At 37.5% G+C, this 26,720-nt stretch overlaps 6 protein-coding genes across 6 annotated transcripts; 4 read left to right on the forward strand and 2 right to left on the reverse strand.

Annotated features, from left to right (window-relative positions):
- Positions 1 to 81: 81 nt before the first annotated feature.
- Positions 82 to 859, forward strand: LOC135801201 (zinc finger CCHC domain-containing protein 10-like). The gene is made up of 3 exons (XM_065314589.1): positions 82 to 240; positions 321 to 482; positions 540 to 859. The coding sequence occupies exons 1-3, from the start codon at positions 200 to 202 to the stop codon at positions 724 to 726; spliced, it is 390 nt and encodes a 129-aa protein (XP_065170661.1). The 5' UTR covers positions 82 to 199; the 3' UTR covers positions 727 to 859.
- A 50-nt stretch (positions 860 to 909) lies between these two features.
- On the forward strand, positions 910 to 7,573 carry Trap1 (TNF receptor associated protein 1). Its single transcript, XM_065314586.1, has 8 exons — positions 910 to 1,130; positions 1,194 to 1,603; positions 1,668 to 2,362; positions 2,441 to 2,588; positions 6,596 to 6,723; positions 6,782 to 7,201; positions 7,269 to 7,341; positions 7,408 to 7,573. Exons 1-8 carry the CDS (start codon positions 1,016 to 1,018, stop codon positions 7,507 to 7,509), a joined length of 2,091 nt encoding a protein of 696 aa, XP_065170658.1. The 5' UTR covers positions 910 to 1,015; the 3' UTR covers positions 7,510 to 7,573.
- Fancd2 lies at positions 2,576 to 6,571 on the reverse strand. The gene is given in 3 exon segments (XM_065314591.1): positions 2,576 to 2,924; positions 2,927 to 5,256; positions 5,259 to 6,571. Coding segments are annotated over 3 exon segments (3,234 nt in total). The 5' UTR covers positions 5,857 to 6,571; the 3' UTR covers positions 2,576 to 2,618.
- A 380-nt stretch (positions 7,574 to 7,953) lies between the features above and the next one.
- Positions 7,954 to 12,044, forward strand: Vha16-1 (Vacuolar H[+] ATPase 16kD subunit 1). Its single transcript, XM_065314588.1, has 3 exons — positions 7,954 to 8,171; positions 9,686 to 9,875; positions 9,954 to 12,044. Exons 1-3 carry the CDS (start codon positions 8,093 to 8,095, stop codon positions 10,156 to 10,158), a joined length of 474 nt encoding a protein of 157 aa, XP_065170660.1. The 5' UTR covers positions 7,954 to 8,092; the 3' UTR covers positions 10,159 to 12,044.
- Positions 12,045 to 12,781: 737 nt separating this feature from the next.
- On the reverse strand, positions 12,782 to 22,885 carry LOC135801195 (protein toll-like). Its single transcript, XM_065314584.1, is given in 4 exon segments — positions 12,782 to 14,764; positions 14,830 to 15,527; positions 15,530 to 16,307; positions 22,058 to 22,885. Coding segments are annotated over 3 exon segments (3,135 nt in total). The 5' UTR covers positions 16,287 to 16,307; positions 22,058 to 22,885; the 3' UTR covers positions 12,782 to 13,084.
- Positions 18,818 to 26,706, forward strand: Ttc7 (tetratricopeptide repeat domain 7). The gene is made up of 7 exons (XM_065314585.1): positions 18,818 to 19,293; positions 23,328 to 23,456; positions 23,564 to 23,843; positions 23,900 to 24,416; positions 24,489 to 24,686; positions 24,749 to 25,995; positions 26,058 to 26,706. Exons 1-7 carry the CDS (start codon positions 19,227 to 19,229, stop codon positions 26,188 to 26,190), a joined length of 2,571 nt encoding a protein of 856 aa, XP_065170657.1. The 5' UTR covers positions 18,818 to 19,226; the 3' UTR covers positions 26,191 to 26,706.
- Positions 26,707 to 26,720: the final 14 nt, after the last annotated feature.

Genomic DNA, 26,720 nt, shown 5'->3' on the forward strand with positions numbered 1-26,720 from the left:
TGTTTGTTTATAATAAACTGGTTTAATTACAAGTTTTGTTTTTATGATCAAATTACTGATACAATCACAACTGCCCTCTTGCGGATAATTCTTGCATCACATGTAAAGACATGCAAAAATCACAGAGGGCGAAATTCTAACCTAACAAAATACGTTTATTGTTTTGTCTGAGATTTTTATTACACAAAACGAATTAAAAATGAGTCTAAAATTAAGTACGCATGGATATTTCGGCAAAAAGTAAGCATATCTCATCTATTTCTTACATAATAAATTAAATACAGTGTGATAAAAGAATTAAACAATTGTTATTTGTTTAGAAAACAAGAGACTGCCCCACCACAAGGCGTGCGCTGCCAAAAATGTCTCGAATTCGGCCACTGGTCCTATGAATGCAAAGGAAAACGCAAATACGTACATAGATCTTCACGCACCAAAGTACTAAAGAAGAGACTGAAGGTTATTGAACAAAAACAAGAAGAGTAAGCTTAAATCCCCTCAAAAATACAAAAAAATCATTAAAATACTAAAATTTACAGAGCACAACAAGAAATGGCTGAAGCACAGAAAAAGAAATTCAAAACCAAAAAGAGTAATGATTCCTCATCAGATGATTCTGATTCCGACTCAGACAGCAGTGATTCCTCGAGCAGTTCATCCTCAAGCTCTTCATCATCAAGTTCGTCATCATCATCTTCTGCATCTTCATCATCAGATTCAGATTAATCAAAAACTATTGATTTTCCACAAATTTATAATTTACGACAAATATATTATGTTTATATGGACTAAACATCTTCTAATACTAATATATATTATTTATAAGTAATAATTGTTTAATAAAACTTAAAAATACGCAGTTTTCTGACGTTTTTTAAACAATTATTCACAGCAAACTATCGCGATATGTTTCTAAGTGACATCTGTCGTCAAAATATCAAACTTCAACACTAAAGTGCGTTTTGTCGGTGTTGTAAAGTGAATTTTACGTTTCGAATAACAAATTGAATCAAAAATGGCAAGCCTAAGACTCTTTCGCACCTTGCGCTTGTCCACATGTCTAATCCAAAACCGTGCATTACATAAATTCTCCGTCAACCGGATGCGATTTCTCCCCACAACAAATTTAGGTACAATAGGTTATCATCCATCCAACATGCATTCAGATAATTAATAATCAATGATTATTTCAGTAAATACGCATGCCAATCCCACTAGATACTATACAGCTGAAGCAGCTGCGAAAGTAGCCAAAGATACAACTTCCACACCTGAGACACCAGTTGGCCAGAGCACAAAACATGAATTTCAGGCTGAAACTCGCATGTTACTCGACATAGTAGCCAGGAGTTTGTATTCTGAGAAGGAAGTCTTCATTCGTGAATTGATTTCCAACGCTAGCGATGCTCTGGAGAAATTCAGATACACTTTACTCTCAGATTCCACAGCCAGGGAGAGTTTTGTTGAACCTGACAGGTCGCTGGAGATTCAGATCTCCACTGATAAACAGGCGAGGACTCTGACTATTGCTGACAGTGGTATTGGCATGAGCAAAGAAGAGTTAATCTCGAATTTGGGTGTGATTGCACGGTCTGGTTCAAAGGTAACATAAAAATCATCAAAATATCTAAAAACATAACAAAACACTAAAATTAATATAAATCTAGGCTTTTCTGGAACAATTAAAAGATAAACAAGGTTCTGATAATGCCGGGAATATCATCGGACAATTCGGCGTGGGTTTCTACAGCGCTTTCATGGTCGCAGACAAAGTGGAAGTCTTCTCACGTTCATCCAGCGAACAAATCGGGCATAAATGGTCGTCAGATGGCACTGGCTCCTATGAAATCCAAGAAGTCAATGGTTTACAACCAGGAACCAAAATAGTAATGCAATTAAAGATGGATTGTCGTGAATTCTGCGATGAGGAGACAATTAACGCTGTTATCAACAAATACAGCAACTTTGTCGGCAGTCCAATCATCTTAAACGGTAAAAAAGTGAATACTGTTCAGCCATTATGGTTAATGGACCCGAAATCCATCACTCCGCAACAACACAGCGAGTTTTATCGGTATATAAGCGGCGCATATGACTTACCAAGATTCACATTGCATTACAACACTGATGTACCCATCAGTATCCACGCTTTACTGTATATACCCGATGGTAAACCTGGTTTATTCGAATTATCAAGAGAAACTGAAACTGGTGTTGCTTTATACACTAGAAAAGTGTTGATAAAAAGCCGCGTGGATAACATTTTACCAAAATGGCTGCGATTTGTCAAAGGCGTCGTGGATTCCGATGATATTCCGCTGAATTTATCCAGGGAGTTACTACAAAACAGCGCATTAATTCAGTAAGTGTTAAAATTTACAAAAATTTATATATTAATGAAAGATTTTATAAAGTTGTAATGAAAAACTTAAATTTTTAGAAAACTAGGCTCAGTTCTAACAAGTCGTATCTTAAAATTCCTGCACGACCAATCCAAGAAGAGTCCCGAGGAATATTTGAAGTTCTACGCGGATTACGGACTCTTTTTGAAGGAAGGCATTATAACAAATCACAATCAAACTGAAAAAGTAAGTAATTCTGCTTGTTTTTTCAATTAGTCAAAAAATTTCGCTGGCTGATTGTTCACCAGCATCACTTATCAAATTAGTATCAACATCAAACAGATCCAATTCATCTTCTTCATCATCCAGATCAGTCGTACTGCTGTTTTGTGTTAGGATTTGTTCACCTTCAAGGTTTTTATTGGTTAAAATGCCTTCGTAAAACGCAACGGAGCATTTGAAGTTGACCATAACTTTCTTGACATTCAAAACGAATTTTTCTAAAGTTGCTCGGACAGCAGGAACAAGTGATAGGAAAGCTTTCATTCGTTTCGTGACTGCTTCACATGCCAATCTATGCAGGAATCGCATAACACTCTCCCAATTAGTGAATAATGTCTGCACTTCTTCAGGTTTTTCTTTAGAACCTTCCCGATTGTAGTAAAACCACTTTTTTGGAATAAGTTTACTATTGCTAGTGATGTTTTTGCTAAATTAAGCAGAAAAGTATGACTTTTCAGTGGTAAAGCAACATCGATCAACTTTTCTAAGCTTAACACTGCATAATTCCACAGGGATAATTCATCGATTGGTAATTGTGTAGACAATTCACTCTTTAGTTTAGTTTGTAAAGCAAAACAAACACATTTCATCATTATGTGAATGTTTGATTTATCTATGGCTTGGAATGTTTGCAATGCATCTTTCTTCGACTTTAATTCTGTTACTTCAGTTGTGAGTGTATTTACAATTCCATTGAGAGTTTTCACATTTGTATTATTCAAATATGCTGTGATGATTAATTTAAGGTGATCGTTTGTCTCTCTGCCATGTTCAGGTGCACCAGTTAAAGAAAACCAAGACTTTTTGAGGAAAACTTTCGCTGTTTGCACTATAATCGTATCAGCTTCTTGTAATTGATAAGACATATAACCTCTTAAGGTGATTAAAAGTTCTAAGAGAGCTGCAGCACTCGAAAGCACTAAACATCGCTGTTTATACTTCGACATATTCTCTATAAACATCTTTTTCTGTTCATTTGTACTTGTTGAAGTATCAAGACTCATCTGAGTTTGTGTTTGTTGGGTTGCCAGTGAAGAATTCTCAGCTGCATGAAAATACTTCAGGAATTTGTTCAATAACTCACGGTTTTCTGACAGTTGAAAGCCTGACCATGAAAAAATGAGTTTATAGAGATTAATGACAAGATCAAAGGATATTTTGAGTTCTACAGTGTGTGGTTCAAAGAAAGCTTGTGAATCTTCTTCGTCGTTGTTTGTGATTAACGTGAATAACTCCATGGCGACTAGACAGAATTGTTTATGCACATAGGGCATGAGTTTCTCCATGCCACGAAGCAGATTCTGTGCAGTGACTTCATTCATTGTCTCTGCTCTAGGTCGTAGGTTCATTAATGATCCCAACTTGCATATTGAGTCTCTAAGTATGAATTGGAATTGTTTACTGCGTAATGTTTGTGCTTGTGATGTAGAAATCTGTGCGCTGATAACAGGATACTTTAATAATCGCATCACGCCATTATCCATCTCACGAAAATCATAAAAACGTTTTTTCAGTGATTTTTTACCTGAAGCGCTTGCTCCAGTCATGTTTATCGTCGTATCATATCTGGGACGTTTTATTGCGCTGGTTGAAGCACTTCTAGGTGCTTCTGCTTCATCATAGAAGTAACTCTGTGGTAGTTTATGATCCGGGATCATCGCCATTGTTTCTTCGAGTTTATCTTCCAACAGGATGATATGTTCCACTCGTTGGATGACTTTCAGTCTTATATCATCATTGGCTTGAGTTACAAATGCGCTGACTAATTCCCTGAACCAATTTATGCAAAGAAACAAACAATTTGCGACTAGAGGCAGATCCGCTTGGCCAAAACTGTCGATTTCTTCAATGTCAGGCAGTAAAACACCGCAACCTAACAACGCATCGATAGATTCCATGTTTCCTTGATACCTGAAGCGTGTTACACTCCACAGGAATCGAAATATCGCTGGTAGAATCAATATTTTCATCTGGGAAGAGTTTTGTTTCTGTAGCAAACCTCCAATGTTTATGAAAATAGATTGATCGACTTCCTGAGCTGCATTCAAATCAAATTGAACTTTTAACGGTACACGTTGATCAGGATTTGATTCCACTTCAATAGAAACATAGACTTTTTCGAATTGCATTTGCACATCAAAAACTAAATGAGATAAAACATTGTCGCTTGTGTTTACATTCAGAGACATTGCTAATTCATCATAGAAGAGTCCGAGGAATGCAGCATTGTTCTGGCATTTATTCTTTGTGAAATCCAGCAGACTAATTGCTTGACGATGTGAATTATTACCTAATTCCATTGATGATTCGTTTAGGGTACTCGTTGAAGTACCAGTTGATAAAGATTGATATTTTGCGAGTAAAACAGCACCGATAACACCGGTTTTTGTCCGTGTATTGTTCCAAACCATCAACATCTTTGTGATATCCTGCTGTAAGTTGTCAATGTAATTCGTGTCTTTCACAACATTCTCACAGACAATTTCGAAGATAAATTTCATGTTTCTCGGTGATAACTTTTCATACAGGCCGATAAATGGCATGATATTATCACAATATGATTCAAACATCCCTTCCTTAGACATATCCAACAACATCTTTAAATAAACATCGATACTCTTGCTTTTTGAATATGTCAGGACTTCACGCACCTTGAAAAGCATGCGTTTGCGCAGTGGATCAGTGCAATATTCATGCGCGAATTGTTTTTATATATAAACATGCCAACTTCCATGAAACAAACATTCGCTGGTGATTGTGACTCGATTAGTGATATAGCCACGTCCAAAATGGCGGAATGTAGAGATATAAAACTTTTTTCAACGAAATATTTATCAAAGAGTGATTCCCACACGTCAATTGAAAAGTTTTTACCTTTTACTTTGCGTTTGATGATCACATCGATCACTTTACACTTTAATTTGTCGTTTATGTAGATTAGAAGCAGAAGATAAATGTCAATCGGTTTGGTTTCTTCGGGTGTAGTTGATTTCAAAATGGCGGCGTATACTTGCCTGCATGGAGTTGTTTCCATGCTTAAAATGTTATGCAGTGATAATTTTAAGTCTGTCATTTCGCTGGACATGATTTTATCCATCGTAGGACGAGTTTTGTCGAAAATCTGCGCCATGTCATCATAGCAATTGAATAATAATTCGAGAATCGATGGAAATATCGGGTAATATCTGCGGCTGGTCAGCAGGCGATTGAAAATAAAGATTAGAATCTCCATCTTGACTTTCTGGGAGTATCTGAATGGTTTCAGGCAGTTTATTGCGGCTTCTGCTAAGTCTTCATTCTCTTCTATGAGTGTCAAAAGTCTGGATGCGATTGTATCACTTACACTTGATAAAATTCTAGGTAAATAGTGTAAAAGTTCCATTTTGATGGCGATTTCAGCTACGTCTAAATTCTCTAGAAGGTGTTCTGCGAGTGTATCTTCATTGTTTGAGTTGTTTAAGCTGCATAAACTCTCCAGCGCGTTTTTACGAATGCTATGTCATTCTCGATGACTTTATGTGGGAGCTTTTCTAGTAAGAGACTCATTGCTGTGGGTTTTAGTTGGTCAATAGTAAGAAATAGGTGCATGATACTTTCCTGTAGCTTCTCACTGCTCCATTTTGCTTTGTGCAGCGTTGTTTTCGTGATGGCGAGTGTGAATGACTCGTCATCTTGCAGATATTCTTTCATTTGTTGGATAAAGTCATGACGTTCGGTTTCATCGGCTAGTTTAGCACGTAATTCACATCGGATTAAGGGTAGTTCTTGTGTGAGGCGATGGGGAACAGCCTCGTCTGTGGATAGTTTCACTCCACATCCTTCTAATATTGTTGTAAAACACATGTTTGTGGTTTTAACGCGGTTTGTACTTTAAATTTTTGGGGTTATGATCGACGCCGGTTGGAAGTTGGTAAAATGGCGGGTGAAGTTAAATTTAAATTTGAATTTAAACTGAATTTTGTTATTTACAGGAAGATATTGCGAAATTACTGCGGTTTGAGTCTTCACACAAGGATGGAGGGTTAAAAGTCAGCTTAGATGATTACCTGGCTAATGTTAAAGGAGATGACAAGACTATTTTTTATCTGGCGGCTCCAAGGTAAGATTTATCGTTGAAAATGCGACAAATAACTACTTTTGATTTTGTTTTTATGCAGTCGTGCACTTGCCGAAGCTTCTCCTTACTATGAAAGTCTAAAAACACGCCAACAGGAAGTCCTCTTCTGTTATGAGCCTTATGATGAGTTAGTTTTGATGCAGCTGCAGCAATTCAAAGGTTATCGCGTTGTGTCAGTCGAGAAAGACATGCGTGATGATAAAAAGGCCGCAGATCTTACTAATTTAGGCGATGATAGTCTGAAACGTAGTGAAATTGATGAATTGACTGCGTGGATGAAAGACAAGTTGGCTGGTAAGGCTTCCACGGTGAATGCAACTACACGACTGGAAAATCATCCGTGTGTGGTGACTGTTGAGGAAATGGCTGCTGCACGACATTTTATTCGCACACAGAGTCATCAGTTGTCCGAAGAGAGGCGGTATGCTCTCCTGCAGCCACAATTAGAAATTAATCCGAGGTAAATTTGAGTTTTGGTGTATGGTTGGTTGCCTATGTTGACTGGACATTCGAAAATCTATTTTCAGACATCCAATCGTCAAGAAATTACATAAATTGACCAAGTCCGATCCGCAGCTGGCGGAATTACTCACCAAACAAGTAAGTGGTGTCCGTGGTGATTGTTGTACTCTAAATGTTTGATTATCTGTGATTTGTTGTGTGCAGTTGTTTACCAATTCGATGGTCGGCGCTGGCTTGGTGGACGATCCTCGCATTCTGCTCACGTCGATGAACGATCTACTAGCGAAAGCTTTAGAGAAACATTAAATTGTATAAGTGTATCCAGTACGTTTCGTCATGTGTTGAAATAAAATTTGTTATTTTCTTCGTTTGCGAGCGGCGATTTGAATTTTCCCGCTGTCACGAACAACCTGTGATCCGAACCGGAAGTGTGACTGACGTGCGGCTCGGTCATGTGATGAAAAACATGTCGCAAACAGTGACAATTACCTGGAATCTCATCGGGCGTCGTGTGCGATGTGGTTTTTGTGATTTTTAAGAGAAATCTTGATGGATTTCGAGTGCCGAAATGGCGATTTTTGTGTCGGGTCATGCGGGGCGAGCGGATTACGCTCATGACGTAACCTGCGCTGCGTGTGTGATTGGCCTAGAGGGTGGCGAAGGCCGAGCGTCAGCCAATCGGCAGCACGGCGACGCGCGCACCCGTCATATGACCCACACTCCTGCTGGTCGTCGCGCGTAGGCCATATTTGTCAGTAGGCTCGCGGTTACGGTTGAGTGTCGAGTGCGTTCAGTTCGCCACACGGACCTGTAAATACTCCCTCGTTCGCACACGCGCCGCCGACGAACTCTCTTCGCAAAAGCAACCACACACGCACGCACCGCCATCATGACTGTTGATGCTGAACATCCCATCTACGGCCCGTTCTTCGGCGTCATGGGCGCCGCGTCGGCGATCATATTCAGCGGTGAGTACTACGCACACATACGCGCGCGCCGCCCCGCGCGCTGCTATCGATTTTGTCTCTCCGGAAGACATTGCGGCGATAAGTTCGCAACTTTGGTCACTCACCGCCATCGACACCAATCACCAAATCCAAATTCACACACCATACGAATTCCTCCATCGTTTGCTTGTATTCTATTCAGCGATCAATTCGCCAAGATGATCTGGAAGGGCGTTGCGCGCGTGCCGCCGCTCTTGCCCTCCGAGCAGATCGATACGAATAATTAATCGAGAATAGCTTCGAAAGGCCTTCCAGCGCCGATTTTCGAGCTGAAAAACGTCGAAAACAAGTGATTTTCGACGTTCTGACCCACTTAAGTGGTTAGGTCACATGCTTCGCCAGACACCGCCCGTGCACAAAACACGTATCGCTCATATGACTCTTGCTACACACTTATCAGCCGACTAGTATCATGATACAGGGCCCTCGCCAAACAATGAATCCATCGGGAATCAATCGCGAAACAAATGAATAACGCTGGCTGTTTTTTTTCATATAGTCCACATCAACAGATTTATCGGTTTGCGACTCGGCTAAAAACAAGCCGCCTGCAACCCATCTCACGCGATCATATAGAGAAAAGACGTAAAAATATGCAATTTCATTGATGATGGCGGTTGCAGGTGGTTGGAAATCAGGCGCAACGATCACTCAGGTGATCAAAACGGTGTAGAAATTTCTATTCGCCGAAACATGTGACTTCAAGGCCACGCGCATCGCGGCCATAACTTAGCACTGCTCACGCGCGCTTGTAATTCTCCAGCAAATTTACACCACCATTGGAAATTATATTGATGATTTTCGCAATTTTCAACCACATTCCCAATGCGTGTAATGTGGGTTGCAGAGTTGTGCATTCAAAATGTCTGTAGGTCTCGTGATTCATGCTTATTGTTTGAAACGTAGCGTAAAATCCATAAATGTTTGCTAGTATCACGTGGATCACATGACTGCTACAGCATTCATTCACATAATATTATATTGTACAATATATTGTTGAGTTTTAGTTGAAATGCAAGCAAAAAACGAACGATTTGTTCGCGTTTGTGAAAGATATTTGCATAAGGTGAGAGTTTTGTCGTTATGTGATACTAATTAGATAATAATTAGTGCTCACATGAGCAGTGCATACATCGCACATGATTTCTGTGTACCTTTGTCATATGTACGCACATCACGAGGCTTTTTGATAAGCAGCTTGTTTAGTTTTACGTGCAAACAAGCAATTTTTATCCGGTGATATCAAGAAATCTTTTATCGCGCTGATTGTACAAACGTTTTCGATAAAATCGGATTCTGTGCATGCTGATTAATTATGTAGGAATGAAATTAAAAGTTTCCGGTCAGGTGAATTTATCTTATCGTGCGCATGCGCGCGTGTGTCACGATTATTACACCATCATCAATCACATGATGCATGTGATTGTGTGAATTTTGTTTTGTAATAAATTTTTTTTTGTTTTTTCTGTGTGTAGCTTTGGGCGCTGCTTATGGCACAGCCAAGTCCGGCACCGGTATCGCGGCAATGTCCGTGATGCGGCCGGAGTTGATCATGAAGTCCATCATTCCCGTGGTCATGGCTGGTATCATTGCCATTTACGGTCTGGTCGTGGCCGTCCTCATCGCTGGTGCGCTGGGAGAGCCAGCAGAGTACAGTCTGTATAAGTAAGCGACTAGAAAATAATTATTTTAGGTTAAATTCGCCATTTTGATAATACTAACGATGATTACGATTGATTTTAGTGGTTTTATCCATCTGGGAGCCGGTCTATCGGTAGGCTTCTCCGGTCTGGCGGCTGGTTTCGCCATTGGCATCGTCGGCGACGCCGGCGTGCGCGGCACAGCTCAACAGCCGCGCCTCTTCGTCGGCATGATCCTCATCCTCATTTTCGCCGAAGTGTTGGGTCTCTACGGTCTCATCGTCGCCATCTACCTCTACACGAAATAAGTTATTCGCTCGCGACTACATGCCCCTTACCTGAATCCCCATCCCTACCTCCTGCCGATTCATTTTAGCAGCGTAGTATTAACCTACAACCACCACCAACCGCAAAAAAACAGCAAGAAACGAACGAGTGAGGGTACGACAGCTGTACGACAAGTTGCAGACATTCATTTTCGATTGCAAACCACCACATATACACCCACACTAGCTATACAAACGGCTTGAAACTAAAACTAAACATGTTACTATACGAAGATGATCAGATGAGACAAAATGCGCTACTTATTTAAAAAGAAAAATGAAAAAAACGCGAGTATGTATAGATATATCATGTTAGGCAACCCCCTATTCGATTGTTCATCCGATCTTTTTACACGTGTACATTCGGTTGATTTTATTCTTCGTATTCTTTATATTAATTCGGTCCATTTTTTACATAGACATGCGCGCGCACATCCCGTCCTTGTTTTCTCTTAGATTAATTCAATTATTTTGTTTACACTCACACACACACACAACAAACACCGGTCAACTAAAATCGCGTTAAATGTAATGTGTAAATGATAATATGAAAATAGTTGCCACATGTATTTCCAATTTACTAATAATTAATTCTAATGATAATTGAATAATTCCAAAAAATTTAAACAAATCGTAAAACAATTGATGATATGTGACGAGATGACGCTCTAGCTGAAGAGACAAGACCCGTTCTGTTTTCATGTTTAGTCTTCTTCTTCTTTAGTTTGATTTTTTGATTATTTGTTCTGTTACAATTTATTTAGTCTGTGAATATTATAAACTATTATTAATAAATATATTATATATAGATGAATGATCAAGACGAAACAAAACAGTACACGATACACACAAGACACACACGCAGAGATGATAACCATGCTGACCGCGAGAGATTTTTAAATACATACATAATTGTTTTTAATGTTTAAATGTAAAAAAAAAACGCAAGTGGAAAAGGAAAACTTTAAAAAGAAACCATGTTTGTATCATAATGTACCGACGTGCGTTGCGCTAGCGCGCGTGCGCGGCTGGCTTACACGTTGTGACATCCGCAGGTCGCGTGGCAACGCACTTCGATTAATTATTGTATAGTTCTTATTGTAGTGTATACTTGATTAGTATAAATGAGAGAAGAGAAAAACAAATACGATAAATAAACGAGAGAAGAAAATAACAGGACGCGTGTTCTGATTCGCGACGCGATTCTACTCCAAAAACACAAAATGGCGACCGTATTTACTGATGGCACGCAGCAGTAGTTGTTTCTCGTGGAGGAGGACTCAATCAATATTGTACGACATGATGAATTCGTATCTCTAGAGCACAAATTGTTTATTGTGGTTATGTTTTGTGCATATTCATTGATTTTATAAATGAAAATGTTTACGATTACCAACTTAGGAAGACACACACTTGTAGGTTTCATTCGTTGTGAACATTTTGGCGACATATCACGTTGATTTCGTTCGATGAGATTTGTAGAAAATGTTTAGTCATGTAGCCGCCATGTTTTTTTCTGGTTTTGTTGATTTTTTGTTTGTTGCGTCGACGGCGACATTTGTAATCAATCCCACACAAGAAAACGGTTCACAACAATTGCTACCACAGCATATTACCACATAATATGATGATATGAATATACAAGATACAAATAAAACCAGTTTAGTAAACTCAAAACGATGAACGATTGTTGTAAATAATTCTTAATGCGATATGTAAGTAATGAACACAGTCTTAAGTTGAAACAAACGTAAGTAAACGACGAGATGAGCAACCCTAACTAATTATATACATACAAATATGAATATTCAATGTGTAACTATTAATGGTTTTGATGTTGATGTAAATTAAACAGAAATTAAACTGCAGCGTTAGAATATACTTTAATTCGCGAGGAGAATGAGATTCAGGCGAGAACGATTACATTCCATGTGTTCAAGACGATTTGTGTCCTATTAAAAGTCGTAGATACTGAAAGAAAAACATTGCCATGATTTATTATCAGTGTTATTATTGATGAACAATATTATCGCATTTAAACATTGGAAACTTACAGAATGTTCAATTGTTGTTATTTAAGTTGCCTACAATATAAAACAAAAGTTAGATCAGCAGATTTAATGAGGAATATGTAAATTTTAGTGATGCACAATTTATAAATAAGATAAAAGTCAAATAAGTAAGCGTTCTACACTATTTTGTAGTGAAATTAAATCGTATAAACATGCTTAGTTTAGAAAAAAGTGTTAGAATTATGCGTGGTGCTGTATGAGTTGCATAACTGCCTGGGTGATTTGCGATGATGTAAAGCGTGTTTCACACTTAACTCGTACTCCAATGTTGTGCAGTGTACACTATGGTAGCGGAAATACATAATGCGCAAGCGTGGCTTCCCCCTGCGTGCGCATTCGTGCTGCAACACGTGCTACACGAATCTAAACGAAGCTACAGTTAAAGAAACCATGTTGTTTTCAAGTCGCATTCACGTTTTTCTCCAGAAAAACACAAAAAAGTGCATCGAAACCACTTCTGGAACTCCAAAATCACTCATAAAATGTTAAATACTTCATATCTGAATCCCTCGCAAAGGTAAGTCACACAATAATTGTAAAATAATAGATTTATTTCAATATTTAAGTAAAACCGATATGCAATAATATATCGACATGACTTGCAAGAATAAAAACTGTACAATTATAGTCCAATAGTCATAAAACAGTACATCTGATGATATTGACCATAACGCAATATCCTCATAGATACAAGCAAATAGTTCCTTTCACAAAGGTACACGTAAATTCTAAAGTTAAAGTCTTCCACAGCAACAATTTGCATGGAACACAGCCGTCTGAGTCTCTATTACTTCCGCTGACAAAATATTTGAGCGTGTAACAATCAATCTCCACACTTAAACAATCCCCTTCTCCGCTGGCGGTGTATTAATCACACACCTTGTATTTATATCCAACGGATGCACCTTCAACAGCAACGGATCCACCGGTGGATTCACACTTAAACCATTAATCACATTCGCAGGTAAATTCTGATTAATCTTGTCCATTTTATCCAAGTTGACAGTCACACTTTCAAAGCGCCGATTGACATACCCCGCATTATTCAGGCACTTACGATGTGGTAGCGCATACTTTAATTTATCCCAGAACCAAGGATCACCCCATCGGATATAGGTGTTGGTTTTAAGATAAACCTTTAACTCTTCATCAATACGCTCATCATCAAGATCCAAATCACCGTAGATGATGATAATCACTCTGGCGATACCTTCAGTGATTGCTGTTGTATGCGCCGATCGGAACTCCATCTTACCCCAGACACTTTCAAGGAATGACGGTGATAGCACCACGATGGTACGTTTTGAGTTCAAAACAGAATCCGCTACTTGTTTGGCGATTGCCTCACCAGGAATCCAATTCCTCATGTGCACACATAACTTATAAGGATCCGGAATCTGTTCCAACCTAGGCATGAGGTGATCCGCAATGAAGTCTTCATCTTTCTGCGAGAAGGAAATAAACGCGTCGTAGATTTTATCCTTGTCCAAATCCTCTTCCCGCACGAACCACAGACACATATTATGTGCGAACAACCACACCTTGATCTCCTGGTTGTATTTATAGAAGAAAATCAAGAAAATCGCCGGGATAAGAATAACAGCAGCTCCGATACTGACCAAGGTAATGATCAACTTCGCATGGGTGGGGCATAGATAATCCCTGGTGACTTTCCGGATGGATTTCTGGCTGTTTACACACTTGACCTCCATCTTGTTTGGTATGGTCTTATAGTCACCAAGGAAGATCCAGAGTGGAACTGTTTCGCAGTCACAAATCCACGGATTGTTATTCAAAGTCACAATTGATAACTGTTCCAGTAGGCTTTGATTAATGCGACTGAAAGCATTATGGTCCAAATTCAAAGTCTTCAAACCATGTGGGATCCATGTCAGCGCACTTAGATTATTAAAACTTACATCCAGCACGGTGACGTTGATATTTACAAAACTGATTGGTTGCAAATGCTTGATCCGATTCTCCCGTAAATTAACGTCGATTATTATCGGGGTTGTTTCCTTCACGTAGCATAACTCCCAGATTTCATGTAAGTTCACATCCGGCATGGTCAAAATCGGTATTTCTGTCAAATTTCGCGCTGAACAATCCACTTTGACCATATTATCTCTTGGCACATGATAAAAATCACATACGGATGAATTCAACTCGCTTTTGATGGTGTAATTCAAACCGCACGGGTTTACCGGATAAGATTTATCGTAGAATGGTTGACCAGCTCGGTATTCCGGTGAGGCACAGATGAGGTTATCCGAAGCGATCTCATACTGGAACCGGAAGGATGTATCCATGGCGAAGTTGAAGTAGCGGAAGAGGTCGTAGTTGGCGTAGTCACATCGCAGTGGATTCCCGGCGATGTTGAGGTGCTTCAATAACATCACGGAGTTTTGTTCTAATGCAGCAATCAGTTCAACTTCACGCATGTTTTGTATCATTGAGATTTTGTTATCAGCCAGGGATAGTGATACATTAGACACTGCGTTTGCAAGGACGTGAAACTGTAACAAAAAGATTAGAATGAGGTTAGGTTATGTTGAATAACAATTTTGAGGTTATAACTTACATCGAAAGCCGTCAGTGAATTCCCTCGCATGTTCAACTTCTTCAGATTAACTTTGGTGAACATACTAGGCACATGTGTCAAAAGATTAAAACTCAAATCCATATGCTCCAATTGGATCATATTTCTATCAAAGTGATCATTCAGATATTCAAGCAAATTATGCGCCAGGTTAAGATATCTTAACTTCTCCTGTTTTAGGAACGTAGTTAAATTCAACGCCTGCAATTGATTCTTACTCAAATCCAATCTTCTGAGGTCCCTCATCATGTTGAAAGCATTTTCTTCAATGGTATTTATAAGGTTATGTTGTAGCGTCACCTCTATGACAGATCCCAACGATTGAAACCACATTTCTTTTATAGTTACAAGTTGATTATTCTCTAGAGCCAAGGTTCCGAGTTGTTCCAACCCTTGGAAGACCCCATCAGGAAGGTAATTAATCTTATTTGAATCCAGAGTGATATTTGTCAGTTTCTTATTCATTCTGAAGATTAATTCTGGTAGAGTGGTTAATTGGTTACTCTTGAGGCGTATACTGGTCAATTCCGTGTTGTTCCAGAACAAATTCTCGGGTAGTTCGGTGAGTTGATTGAATGACAAGTTGATGAGTTCCAATTTCTGCAGTTTGGAGAATGTCTCACCTTGTAATCCGGATAATTTATTATTCATCAACTCCAGGGATAAGAGATCTTCAAAACATCAAAGGTATTCACGTCTAGTGTCCTGATATCATTCACAAACAGCATTAGGACACGTAATTTGGTCAAACCAACAAATGCATCGGGTGATACATAAGTGATATTACTATCCGCCATTTCTAACACCAGTAGATTCGGAGAGAAAGGTCCCGTGATTCTTTTGATGTCATTCCCACGCATTGTCAACTCCTTCAACTCTATCATATCTTTCAACATTTGATAAGGTACATCTCTGAGTTGGTTATCTTGTAATGCTAGACTAGTTACATTCTGTAACACTCTGTATATTTCCGGTCCGGATTGCTGGGGTTCTATGAGATCGTTAGCGAACGCCATTCCTCGTAGACGTATCGTCGTAGGTTGAGTCTTGTTGATCAATTCTTGAATTGGTAGGATGCCTGATGATGCGTTGCAGTAACGCACCCAGAGGGTTTCCGCTGGTTGGATGATCACTGATGCAAGGTGGGTGAGTGGATCACAACTGGTGGCTTCCGTGGTTTGTTCGATTGGCTCCAAGGGGAAGTCGAGGTCGAGTTTGCAGTTGCAGGTGACGTCGAAGGTCTTGTTGATGATGTATTTGACACCGAGGGTTTTAGCGCAGTCCATTTCGAAGGAGTTTTCGTTGGCTTCTAGGCACGAACAGGTGGTGGATGTGGTCATGTTGTTGCAGTGGAGTTTTGAGCCATGGGTGATGGGTGGTTGAGAGAGCAGCAGGAGTGCTAGCAGGCAGTTGATCCAATATGGCGGCATTTTGATCATTTTTTGACTTTTGTGGATTATCTGTTTAAAAAAATAAGAAAAAAATTATTTTAGTATTAATTTAAAGGTGTTTTTGATGAAGTTGTTAGTTTACCTTGATGAAAATATTTAAAAGTTAATAATTTTTCACTTTAGCGAGGATGCAACTTGCACTTACGAAATTTCAACAACGATTGGTGATTTCATGCGCTTGTAAACTATTTATAAAGCTAAAATTTTCGGTTTTTGGTTTTGGAAGTGGTGGGATGTTGCTGCAGGTGCTACCCCTACAAACAGGTATACTAAGTAGGAAATACCCCTCGCCTCTAATTGCCTAAAGGGTGATTTTTCCCTAAATGTTCAACACTTTGAAAAACCACATAATCCTCTTACCTACAATGTTAAATTTTATTGCAACTTTGGAAAACCAAATTATTTCAACCCAAATGTATGTAATATTACTGTTGAAAGTGTTGAAAGGAAGTAATAAACGCCGGAAATGTGCATGCTAATGTTTAAAACACATGAGATTACTATTTGTTTTCCATCTTTCGGTTATTGACCCATCTTAGTTTTATTTACACCAAGAATAATTTTAAATATATTATATAGTGTTGCTTGAGTAATTAATTGTACGAATGGGTAAATATGGAAATGTTGAAAGTGAACCTCGGTCGGAAATGGCAACGCCAACACGCGTAAACAATCTGCGATAATTTGCAGCGTTTTAATTTGTGCGCTCATTATCAACGCCGGCGACGACTGCGTGGTCGTTGACGGTTAACGCCGCGATAACATAATGTATACCGAACTGATTTTCGCACTCTGTTAATTTGGTCGACAATGAACGAGCAAGTGATTTAAGTATGTAGTTATGTTGTAAACAAGCGAAATTGTTATTGGTATTGATTGCAAAATATGACTTGATGAGTAATCGTTAATTTTATTGAGTGCTAAGTTATTTTCCAATAAACAAGGGTTCAGGGGAATATCCTTAATCAAAATTTATTTAAAAACAATAAAAAACATCGAGAATCAGATAAAAAAAAAAAAAATAATTTGATTTTATGTGGATTAGTATCTGTTTAATCGTTTGTTACGCTGGTTATAAACTTAATTACTCTTGTAGAAATGCCGGTAAATATTTCCTGAAGTCTAAATATGAATTCCGCGTCACTCAGTTGTATTCACTTGTGTTATGTTTAAATGATTTTGTTGTAACGTAACGTGCACCCCAACAAATTAGCTGAAAAATCGTGCTTAAGTTATACAAATTTGCATTGCAATTTGTAGGGATGTTGGGATCATAATTACAACAATATTTCAAATGTTACCATCGATGACATATCTATGAAAACATATTCTAGGACATAATTGCTAGAAATGAAAATATTTTACGTCGTTACACAGAGAAACTGTAACACTATAACGAGGAAATTAATATAAACCAACCAAATTGTACAAATTTCGCTGTTATACCGAATTTGTCGTTAAATCGAGACTACACTGTATTAAATTTTGTAGTCCAATGTTGGACTTGCGGTATACATACCGAACATAGGACAAATATTAAAATGTTTGGATTTATTTTTAAATTTCTTTGATGTTTTCACATTTCTCCGATATTTTTATATTTATTTAATCATTATATAAGCACCTAATCACAAGTATATAATTTATATACCTAGAAATAATTAATTAAAGAGTACTATTAGAAGGACGCAACAGTTGCGCCCAACTAGGCACGGAAAATAGAATATTTACTCATAAATTATCGACGAATCGACGTTTTTGTCAAGGTGGACATAGTCGCACAATATCTCTTATTACATGTGTTAATAACATCTACACACCTAACTAAAACCTTTAGAAACCATCTAAAACGCCATCTATTATACAAATATACACATTACTCTTACAATACATACAACCATAACCAAAAATATAAGAAATTTGAACTACACACACATTATATTTTCTCTAGCCTATAATTTAGTGTTTATTTATTAAATTTTTTTATTACTACGAGAATGTCGTAACCATAAGTGAAATCGACACGAATTTCATCGTATATCGTACATGTGTACTAACAGCGTCTAATTCATTCGCATTACTATTTGTCGCACTTGTATGTCAGTAAGTTTAGTTTAGATACTCATATAGCTGGATAATATTATACACTCGTAGATAGATAGATGGACGGGTTGGCCAATAATTCGATACTGGCCATCGACGCGTCTCAAACAGCTGTGCAGTCGTTAACAAGCCTTCGTGGAATTCGTAATCGTTACAAATGTTATCGCCAACATATTACCAAAACATAAAAATATTCAGTTTCAAATTTACTTAAATGTTTACGTTAAAAATCCATAGTAAAGTGTTTAGTGTTTAGTGATGTAGTGATGTGTTCTCCAGAGACGCGTGTGCGGCCATCTTGTTTTATGTTATACGTCATCGATTCCTATTTCTACTGAAATACCGTGTTGTTGACGTTGACTTTTATTTGCCAGACAAAGTTCACGTAATGTCATCTAATTAACTAAACTAGTTTAATTTTAACTTAATTAGCAATTTCAACAAATGGATGATTTTGATTTATTCCTTGACTCGTGCATGAATACTCGTACCGGAACATAGTCATAGTATTGTATAAATAAAGCATAAACAGGTGAATGTTGAATAACTTAAATAAATTTGAATCAATTTTGTTGATTTTACGCGGTATGGTTGGAAATAGTAAAGATGGTAATTTTTATGTTTAAATTGAGTGCGAATTGTTAATGGAAATGTGTTAAATTGTAAATGTTGTGGTTTTTAAGTGAAAAAGTTACTTTATTTGAGATGTATTGATGAAACAATGAGAAGTAAGGATTTTCTTGTGTGTTAAACGCTATAAAATGTTGTAATGCATTGATTTATTGTTGAGTTCTGAAGATAATTTAATTCTGGTCGTAAATTGTGATGTTTATAAGCTACGAACAATATTCAACAGCCATGGATTTACTTCTGACATATAACACAAAGTATGGTGAGTTGTGTTTGCTTCTTTGGATATTAACTGCTAATATAATGAATATATTGTAATAATATTACATTCACGTGGGCATAATGTTGAAATTTTTAATTGATTGATGTTTTAAATGTGTTTGAGTTGCGGTAGATGTACCGAACGATTGGTAAATACGATTTATATGCATGGCTGTATGTTTGTTCTTATTTCACGCCAAAACCGCTATACCAATGTTGATAAATTTTTATATCGAGATAGTTTTGTTCTTGGAAAATAAAATAGGCTACTTTTTATCGTTAAAATTTAACTTACAGGGTGTTAAATAAGAGTTGAAAGTTAATATGGAGAATATATCATAGTTTTAGTTATATATTTCGAATCTAGGTGGCGCTAGGATGCAATTATTCTCAAAAAACATATCCTAGAAAATAGTTTATATGTGCAATAATTATTAAACCGAGAGTTAGCTAGTAATTGATTTATAAACAAATATATCTCGATTATTTTCAATGTGTTTGTAAATCATTTGAAAATGCAATAAATAATCTGATAAACAACGGGAAATACCGCCAGAGTGACGAATTCCAAGTACGCGTATGCATATTTCCAATTTACAATAAAAAGTGATCTGTGCATCTATAAATAACTCAAATAGACAACAACCTATTAACCAACTCAAACACTACTTATAGACAAAGCATTGCTGGTTGCCTATACATAAATAAATATTCTATATAATTATAAAAATAGTATATCTCTACTTTTATCTCTATTTTTGCGCATTATATTAATATACACATTCGACATGATAAACTTCTGAGAATTATCACTCATACATGATTAACAATGTAATATTTAACCTAATAGATTAGGTTAATAATATATTGGGTTTAAATATGTCAACACAAAATTACGAGTAAAATTAGATGTAGTCCATGCAGTCACGTGTCAATTATATTAATTAGACGCATACTACATGATAATAACACTTTAGCGAACGCCTGCTGACCGATGATCTAAGTGCGCTTCTATGAACTGACTCGCGGTAATTTCACGGCATCACAAATTCGACACTGGATACAATGGACAATTGAAATTGTCAATATCTACTGGATGAATGCTAATGTATCGAATCACATGCTTATCGCATGATTAAAACCGTGATAAACGTGATAAAAACATTCGTAGAAAAATTCTTAACAATTTTATTGATTTTTTTCCTTTTTTTCTTTTTTATTCGTAAATTTAAATATAATTATGCAATAATTTTTTATTTCCTATGGATGTTTTTATATCTTGTTTGGCTGTTTGTAATTTATGTATATTTCCACGAACATTGAATTATTCCAGCAGTTGTTAAGCAACTTATAATAATTAAACAACAATGCGCGTATAATTTACGGTAATAACAGCCAACGCGCATGAAAAAAGTAAAAAACACGCTGTGGATACATGTTTGCAACCTGTATAACAATACACTAGGTCGCCATTTTGTGGAACAACAAAAAACTAACCTAAAAACACCGTAAAATTGAATTTTATAAACAAAAACGTGTAATTACACTGCACACGCTTTGCTAGTGAATAAACAACTTGTACTTATACGGCACGGTGTCGAAAGCCAAAGCCAGCTGATATTGTATAAGATATTAAAAGCACAAACATGGCGGATAGACCGAAGAGAAAGTTGCTCGGTCAATGACTGACGGACTGTCTTGACAAGCGCAGGCTTCGGTAATAATCAAGTTTGCATTTCGAAATGTGAATTTGTGAAGTAGTAATGGGGTATTAGGGGAATCTCTGGGGTCTGGGCTTTTACACGCGTATCGGAATTTCACAACAGTGACATTGAGTCGTGCGTTAATATCTTTCATTGATAAAGCGTATAAATCAAAGCTTGTTTGTGGTTTAAACAAATATATGTTATCAGAAATGAAATTTAATTCGCAATGCGTAGAAATTGTGGTTTACTGTTTGTTAAATTGTGATAAAGAAGTAAAAATAGCTAGTTTGCAGTCATTTTTATAGGTTATGTGTCATAAAATGCAAAATTGGTTGCCTATATTACTTTGCAATATAATATTTGAGATTAGGATGATTAATTCAAGAAAATTTAGTAAAAATAGCTATTTTGTCGCCATTTTTATAGTTTAAGCGTCAAAATATGTAAAATTGGTTGCCTATATTACTATTACTGTGTTTAGAAGTAATTTTGTCATGATATTAACGCATATTTATTCGTTCAATACAATTTTAAAGAAATCTATGCTATCAATAAGTAAAAATAGCTATTTTGCAGCCATTTTAATAGCTTATGTGTCATAAAATGCAAAATTGGTTGCCTATATTACTTTGCAATATAATAATTGCGATTAGGATTATTTCAATTGTGATTCTAGAGCGAAATTGTGGTGGGCTGATTAGTAATTTACGATAAATAAGTAAAAATAGCTGTTTTGTAGCCATTTTTATAGTTTATGGGTCATAATATGTCAAATTGGTTGCCTATATTACTATTACTGCGTTTAGAAGTAATTCTGTCATGATATTAACGCATATTTAATCGTTCAATACAATTTTAAAGAAATATATGGTATCAATAAATAAAAATAACTATTTTGCAGCCATTTTATAGCTTTTATGTCAAAATACGTAAAATTGGTTGCCTATGTTACTATTTCTTTTCACTAAATGTAATATTGGCGATTAGGATTATTCCTATCATGTTACAAAGCGCGTATTGAATCGCTCAGTGTGCGTTGAGTATATTTACTTTATTTACCGATAAATAATTGGCGCGGCCCCGACGGTGCCCCTTCCTCGGCGGGATTTGGTGCCTCTCGTCGTGACGCGATTAGCTTCTCTATCGGCTAACGGGGCGAGCGTCAAACGGAATCATTGGAATCATCGCATCACACAGCCACGCAGTCGCAAAAACAGCCGACGCACATAATCCGCACTGATGTCCAAACAAATCCGAATTTTTTCTTCCTAACGTTTTTTAGTCACATACGCATGCGTACTGCGGACGCCTACACACGACACTTCCTTATGCGCAATCGAATGTCAACACTTCACATGTTATCACATTATTTTTAGGCGATAATCAGTGTTTTAATAGAAATAGAAATTTGTTTGCTTCTGGAATTTGGAGTTTGTGCGTAGTTGGTTTATGTTGGCACCGAAGGCACTATACAAATGAGAAGGTTGTTTACGTTTATGTAAGTCCTCTTAACTTGTAAAAAACAGGTTTTTTTAGAACTGGACACTGGGCACTGATGAAAATCTGCAGATTTTTACGTCGAATTCACTGCGATTTTTTTGCTGAGAATGTCTTGTTTTGTGTGGTGTTTTGAGGCCGCAGAAGTAGTTATGTATGTAAAGCGCGTACGAGTGTATGAACAAACAATACCACAGCCGACAAAGAATGCCTACGAACGCGCCCGTCAGCGTGTGGCAACCGCGAAGAGAGCGAATGAATAATCAACTTGTTTTTCGACGATATCGTCGCGACTTCGAAGCGCACCTTGTTCGCTTTGCTGACTCCATTCGGGCGATTCGAACGCGCGTCGCGGTCTCAGCGTGTCCCCCACCTCGCGGGTCTCGTTCGCACGACTCCCGTCGATACATAATTATTTAATTTATAAATTCCGTCGAAACGCCGCGGATGTGTGTTATCTGTGTGAAACACTTCCGAAACTTTCGAAATCGTACATCGTGCGCCATCTATGCTCAATTTTACAAACCAATTTAGTAAATTTGATAAAATGTTTAAATAAAACGCAAATTTGACTAAAAAATTAAATATAATATAATTTATATTTGTTATAGTAGTTAAAAGTATTAATTATTGTTAATTAACTGCATAAATAACACAATTTTGTAAAAGTGTGTAATGTTGGTTGCCTAGTATAAAATTATTGACAAGTGACCCAGTCAATTTTCCGTTTCCTGATTCCAACAACAATCGTACTCAACATTAAATAAATTACGCTAAAATTAAATAATGCAATTCTAAACCTACTGATAAATCTCTCTGTGCATCATGACAGGTCGTTCCTCCAAGTACACCACGCAGACGGTGCGCATCGAGACGGAAATCGAGAAAAATCGTGAAGAAGGTAACTGGGCCAAAGTCATCGAGCTTGCTACATCCCTCAAAGAAAAATCAAGTGAATTTGGTAAATATCCATTTAATTATTCAGTATTCTATTCCTCAATGACCTTATTCTTACTATGCTAAAAGCTAGAAGATTGTCATCAAAAGACCATTCCCCTGTGCTTCCAGAATATTTAGCAGAGTTCCTCATTGGTGAAGGTCGATTGGAATCATATCTGGAGGAAAATCCGCCTGTGGATGTTAATATAAACCGTGCAAAGTTGGGTTTGATTGAGGCCAAAAGATATCTGCAACAGGCATCAAATGAAAATGGGAAAAGAGCTGGAGTTGCACTTGATGCTTATTTATTACTTGGAAAACTGCATTATGCTTGTGGAGGATATGCAGATGGGATAAAGAGCTTCAAATTGGCAGAGTTACATACTCTACCACAGAAAAAACTACCTTTGTAAGTTTACATCAACAAAAAGTTGTTTATTTGTATAATAAAATATGTTTTTATAGGAGAAGTTTAAAAATGGTTGCGGAATCCTATGCAATCAAAGGTCTGTGTCTTCAAAAAGACACATCAGCCACAACTAAATTCAAAAAAGCAGAAAAAGAAGAAGAATTATCGAAGTGTTTTGCAATAGCTTCGGATTTGGCGTTGTTATACATGCAGGAAGTGGACAAACAACAAAACTCGTCATTTTCAAACACAGGAACGTTGTCATCAGGCACACACAGTCCACAACCGCCTGCAATGAACAAAACATTAAATCCTTGTTTAGAGGTAGCGTTATTACAAGCACCTACAACTTTAATATCACAGGGAAAGTATAAAGAAGCAATGGAGAGATATCGCCAGAGTTTAGGGGCGATTGAAAGCCAGGGATGTGGAAATGTACGATTAAAAATGCTGTGTCAATTTGCTGAGTTTTTAATGCATGGACAACCTACACAAGGACAGGAATACGAGTCGCCTACAAATGGACAAACTACAAATGCATGGAAACCGAAATTCTACAATGGAATGAATCAAGTAAATTAATATTTATATATTATAGGTTATAATGTGATGATTTATAGGTTAATTCTTTAAATATTCTTCCAGTTTGTTCCTAAAGTTGACTGTGAAGAAGTAATCCTCCTTCTACTAGTTGCCGAAGCAATGGCGGTGCGTTCCGCAGTCCTCTCCCAATCACCAGACTTCAAAGACATCCGCCTTGCGGCTTATCAAGACGCCGCCGCTGTTTATGACCTCCTAGCTTTAGCAGCAGTCCGATGGGGACAGGTATCCCTCCTACAAGAAGTAAGTACCAATCCTTTAAAATAAATAAAAAATAAATTCAAAACTAAAAGCTTTTTTATTAGTCGTTGGAACGCGCGATGAAATTCTCCTTCAACGAGCCGCATCTCTGGCGTCAACACGCGCTGTGTTTAATCTCATGCGGGCGTTACGATCATGCGCTCGTGGTACTAAAAGAAGTCATCAAATTGGAACCCACAATCGCCACGAATTGCCTACTCGCTGCGAAAATCTGCTACGAAAACCTCAATCAACCAACTTTGGGTACTGAATTCAGCACTCAAGCGAAAGACATCGAACATAAACATCCGACAGGTCTACTAGGACGTTGTCATATGTTCATGGGAATCGGGTTTCACTTACAAGCGAGATGTTTGATGTTGAAACAAGAACGCGTTGATTTAAACAAGCAAGCATTGGAGAATTTCGCTATGGCGACTGAATTAGAACCAAATGATCATCTTTGTAAATATTACATGGGTTTACAACTCGCCGTGACGGGGAAAATCCCGGAAGCACTTGCAAATGTCGGCGCAGCATTAAACCTACAACCTGAGAATTCATCTTCACTGCATTTACTTGGTTTGTTATTATCTGCGAGTGGTAAACATGAAGAAGCTCTACAAGTGATCGAAGCAGCCATTGAAGAATACCCTGATAGTTTAAATCTTATGTATGTGAAAGCACATCTTGAATTACACGAGAAAGGCGGTGCGCGTGCGCTGATCACCGCTAAAAACATGTTGGAACTATGGAAGAATATGTACGAAGGAACTTCATCTGATGTGCCTGAATGTGATAGAAAAAGCGATACAAGATCAGTTTTCCAGTTATATACATCAGAAATGTCTGATAAAGACTCTTCTTCACTTCAGGCACAACCTCTGTCTGCATCCATAGCTGCTTCACGTGTAGAACAAGCGTTAAGTGAGGTTGCATCGTCGGTTTCTTCGTTTAATCCACGCCCAGGCCCACAACGCGCTTATCTTTTATTATTAGAAGTGTGGTTGTTACTTGCTGAGATTTATCTCTGCGTTGATCAACCTGATGATGTATTGAAGTGTATACAGGAAGCTAGTCAGATATTCCCTCTGTCGCATCATATTCTGCACATGCGCGGGTTACTCCATATGTATAATAAGCAATGGTCGGAAGCTAAGTTATGCTTCCAGAATGCAGTTGCCATTAATCCTCAACATGTGAAATCATTACAACAATTGGGTTTGGTTTATCATTATCTAGGTCTGCAGGGGTTAGCGGAAACCACATTGAGAGAGGCAGCGAAGGTTGATCCTAGTAATCACTATACTTGGTTAGTAGTTTTTTAAATAGGTTATGTTGTAATAAAAAATTTATTAAATTTTGATTTATCAGGTATAATTTGGGGAAAGTTCTGGAGTCCTTGGGGGAATATGAAACAGCGAGTTCATCAATGGCGACAGCACTCACCGTGGAACGAACGAGTCCGATTCTTCCGTTTACTTCGGTGCCATTGTCCTTCGACTAGACAATGTAACAGGATTCGTTGTAATTAGACTTAATTAACCTTTGATGATATTCTGGGCGTGGGAGTAATGGGGTGTCGTGTTTGAGTAATTTCCGCGTAGTTTCAACATGAAATATTATTTTACTCACTTCAATGATTAGTTGAATTATTTTCTTGTTGTTTGAAAGAAAATACCTTGTATATTATCGATCCACAGCATTGCATTGTTTAATATTGTTAACAGTTAGGTAATATTTATTGTATATACTTGTTATATTGCTGGTTGTCGTGCGCCATTCGCATTAAAATCCAGCCGGATTTCTGATTGTGGTGAGCGCCGAGCGGAAATGAAAATGGAAATATTCAATTTTTTCTCTGTTGAGTTAATGTGCGTTCGCGTGATACCAGCCAGAGTTATAAGTGAATGAAAATTCAAGGCTAGAGATTATTTTGAATCATGCGTTGTTTAATTGTTTATTGCTTTCTTATTGATTTAATATATTCTGACATTCCAAATAGACGAATTTTGCGCGGAAATGATAATGAAGTAT

The sequence above is a fragment of the Atheta coriaria genome, unplaced genomic scaffold, assembly GCF_025399875.1.
Source record: "Atheta coriaria isolate IRGN ID8LTWV9N9 unplaced genomic scaffold, Caltech_Dcor_3.1 hic_scaffold_10_pilon, whole genome shotgun sequence".
NCBI classification, from domain to species: domain Eukaryota; kingdom Metazoa; phylum Arthropoda; class Insecta; order Coleoptera; family Staphylinidae; genus Dalotia; species Dalotia coriaria.

Excerpts from the sequence above, each read along its gene's own strand:
- Trap1 (XM_065314586.1), top strand. The coding sequence starts at position 1,016 with ATGGCAAGCCTAAGACTCTTTCGCACCTTGCGCTTGTCCACATGTCTA. Across the intron at positions 1,131-1,193 it reads TCTCCCCACAACAAATTTAG|TAAATACGCATGCCAATCCC; the intron begins GTACAATAGGTT and ends TGATTATTTCAG. Across the intron at positions 7,342-7,407 it reads CGGAATTACTCACCAAACAA|TTGTTTACCAATTCGATGGT; the intron begins GTAAGTGGTGTC and ends TGTTGTGTGCAG.
- Ttc7 (XM_065314585.1), top strand. The coding sequence starts at position 19,227 with ATGTTTATAAGCTACGAACAATATTCAACAGCCATGGATTTACTTCTG. Across the intron at positions 23,457-23,563 it reads AGAAAAATCAAGTGAATTTG|AATATTTAGCAGAGTTCCTC; the intron begins GTAAATATCCAT and ends CTGTGCTTCCAG. Across the intron at positions 24,417-24,488 it reads TCTACAATGGAATGAATCAA|TTTGTTCCTAAAGTTGACTG; the intron begins GTAAATTAATAT and ends ATATTCTTCCAG.
- Vha16-1 (XM_065314588.1), top strand. The coding sequence starts at position 8,093 with ATGACTGTTGATGCTGAACATCCCATCTACGGCCCGTTCTTCGGCGTC. Across the intron at positions 8,172-9,685 it reads GTCGGCGATCATATTCAGCG|CTTTGGGCGCTGCTTATGGC; the intron begins GTGAGTACTACG and ends TTCTGTGTGTAG. Across the intron at positions 9,876-9,953 it reads GCAGAGTACAGTCTGTATAA|TGGTTTTATCCATCTGGGAG; the intron begins GTAAGCGACTAG and ends GATTGATTTTAG.
- LOC135801201 (XM_065314589.1), top strand. The coding sequence starts at position 200 with ATGAGTCTAAAATTAAGTACGCATGGATATTTCGGCAAAAA. Across the intron at positions 241-320 it reads CATGGATATTTCGGCAAAAA|AAAACAAGAGACTGCCCCAC; the intron begins GTAAGCATATCT and ends TTATTTGTTTAG. Across the intron at positions 483-539 it reads ATTGAACAAAAACAAGAAGA|AGCACAACAAGAAATGGCTG; the intron begins GTAAGCTTAAAT and ends TAAAATTTACAG.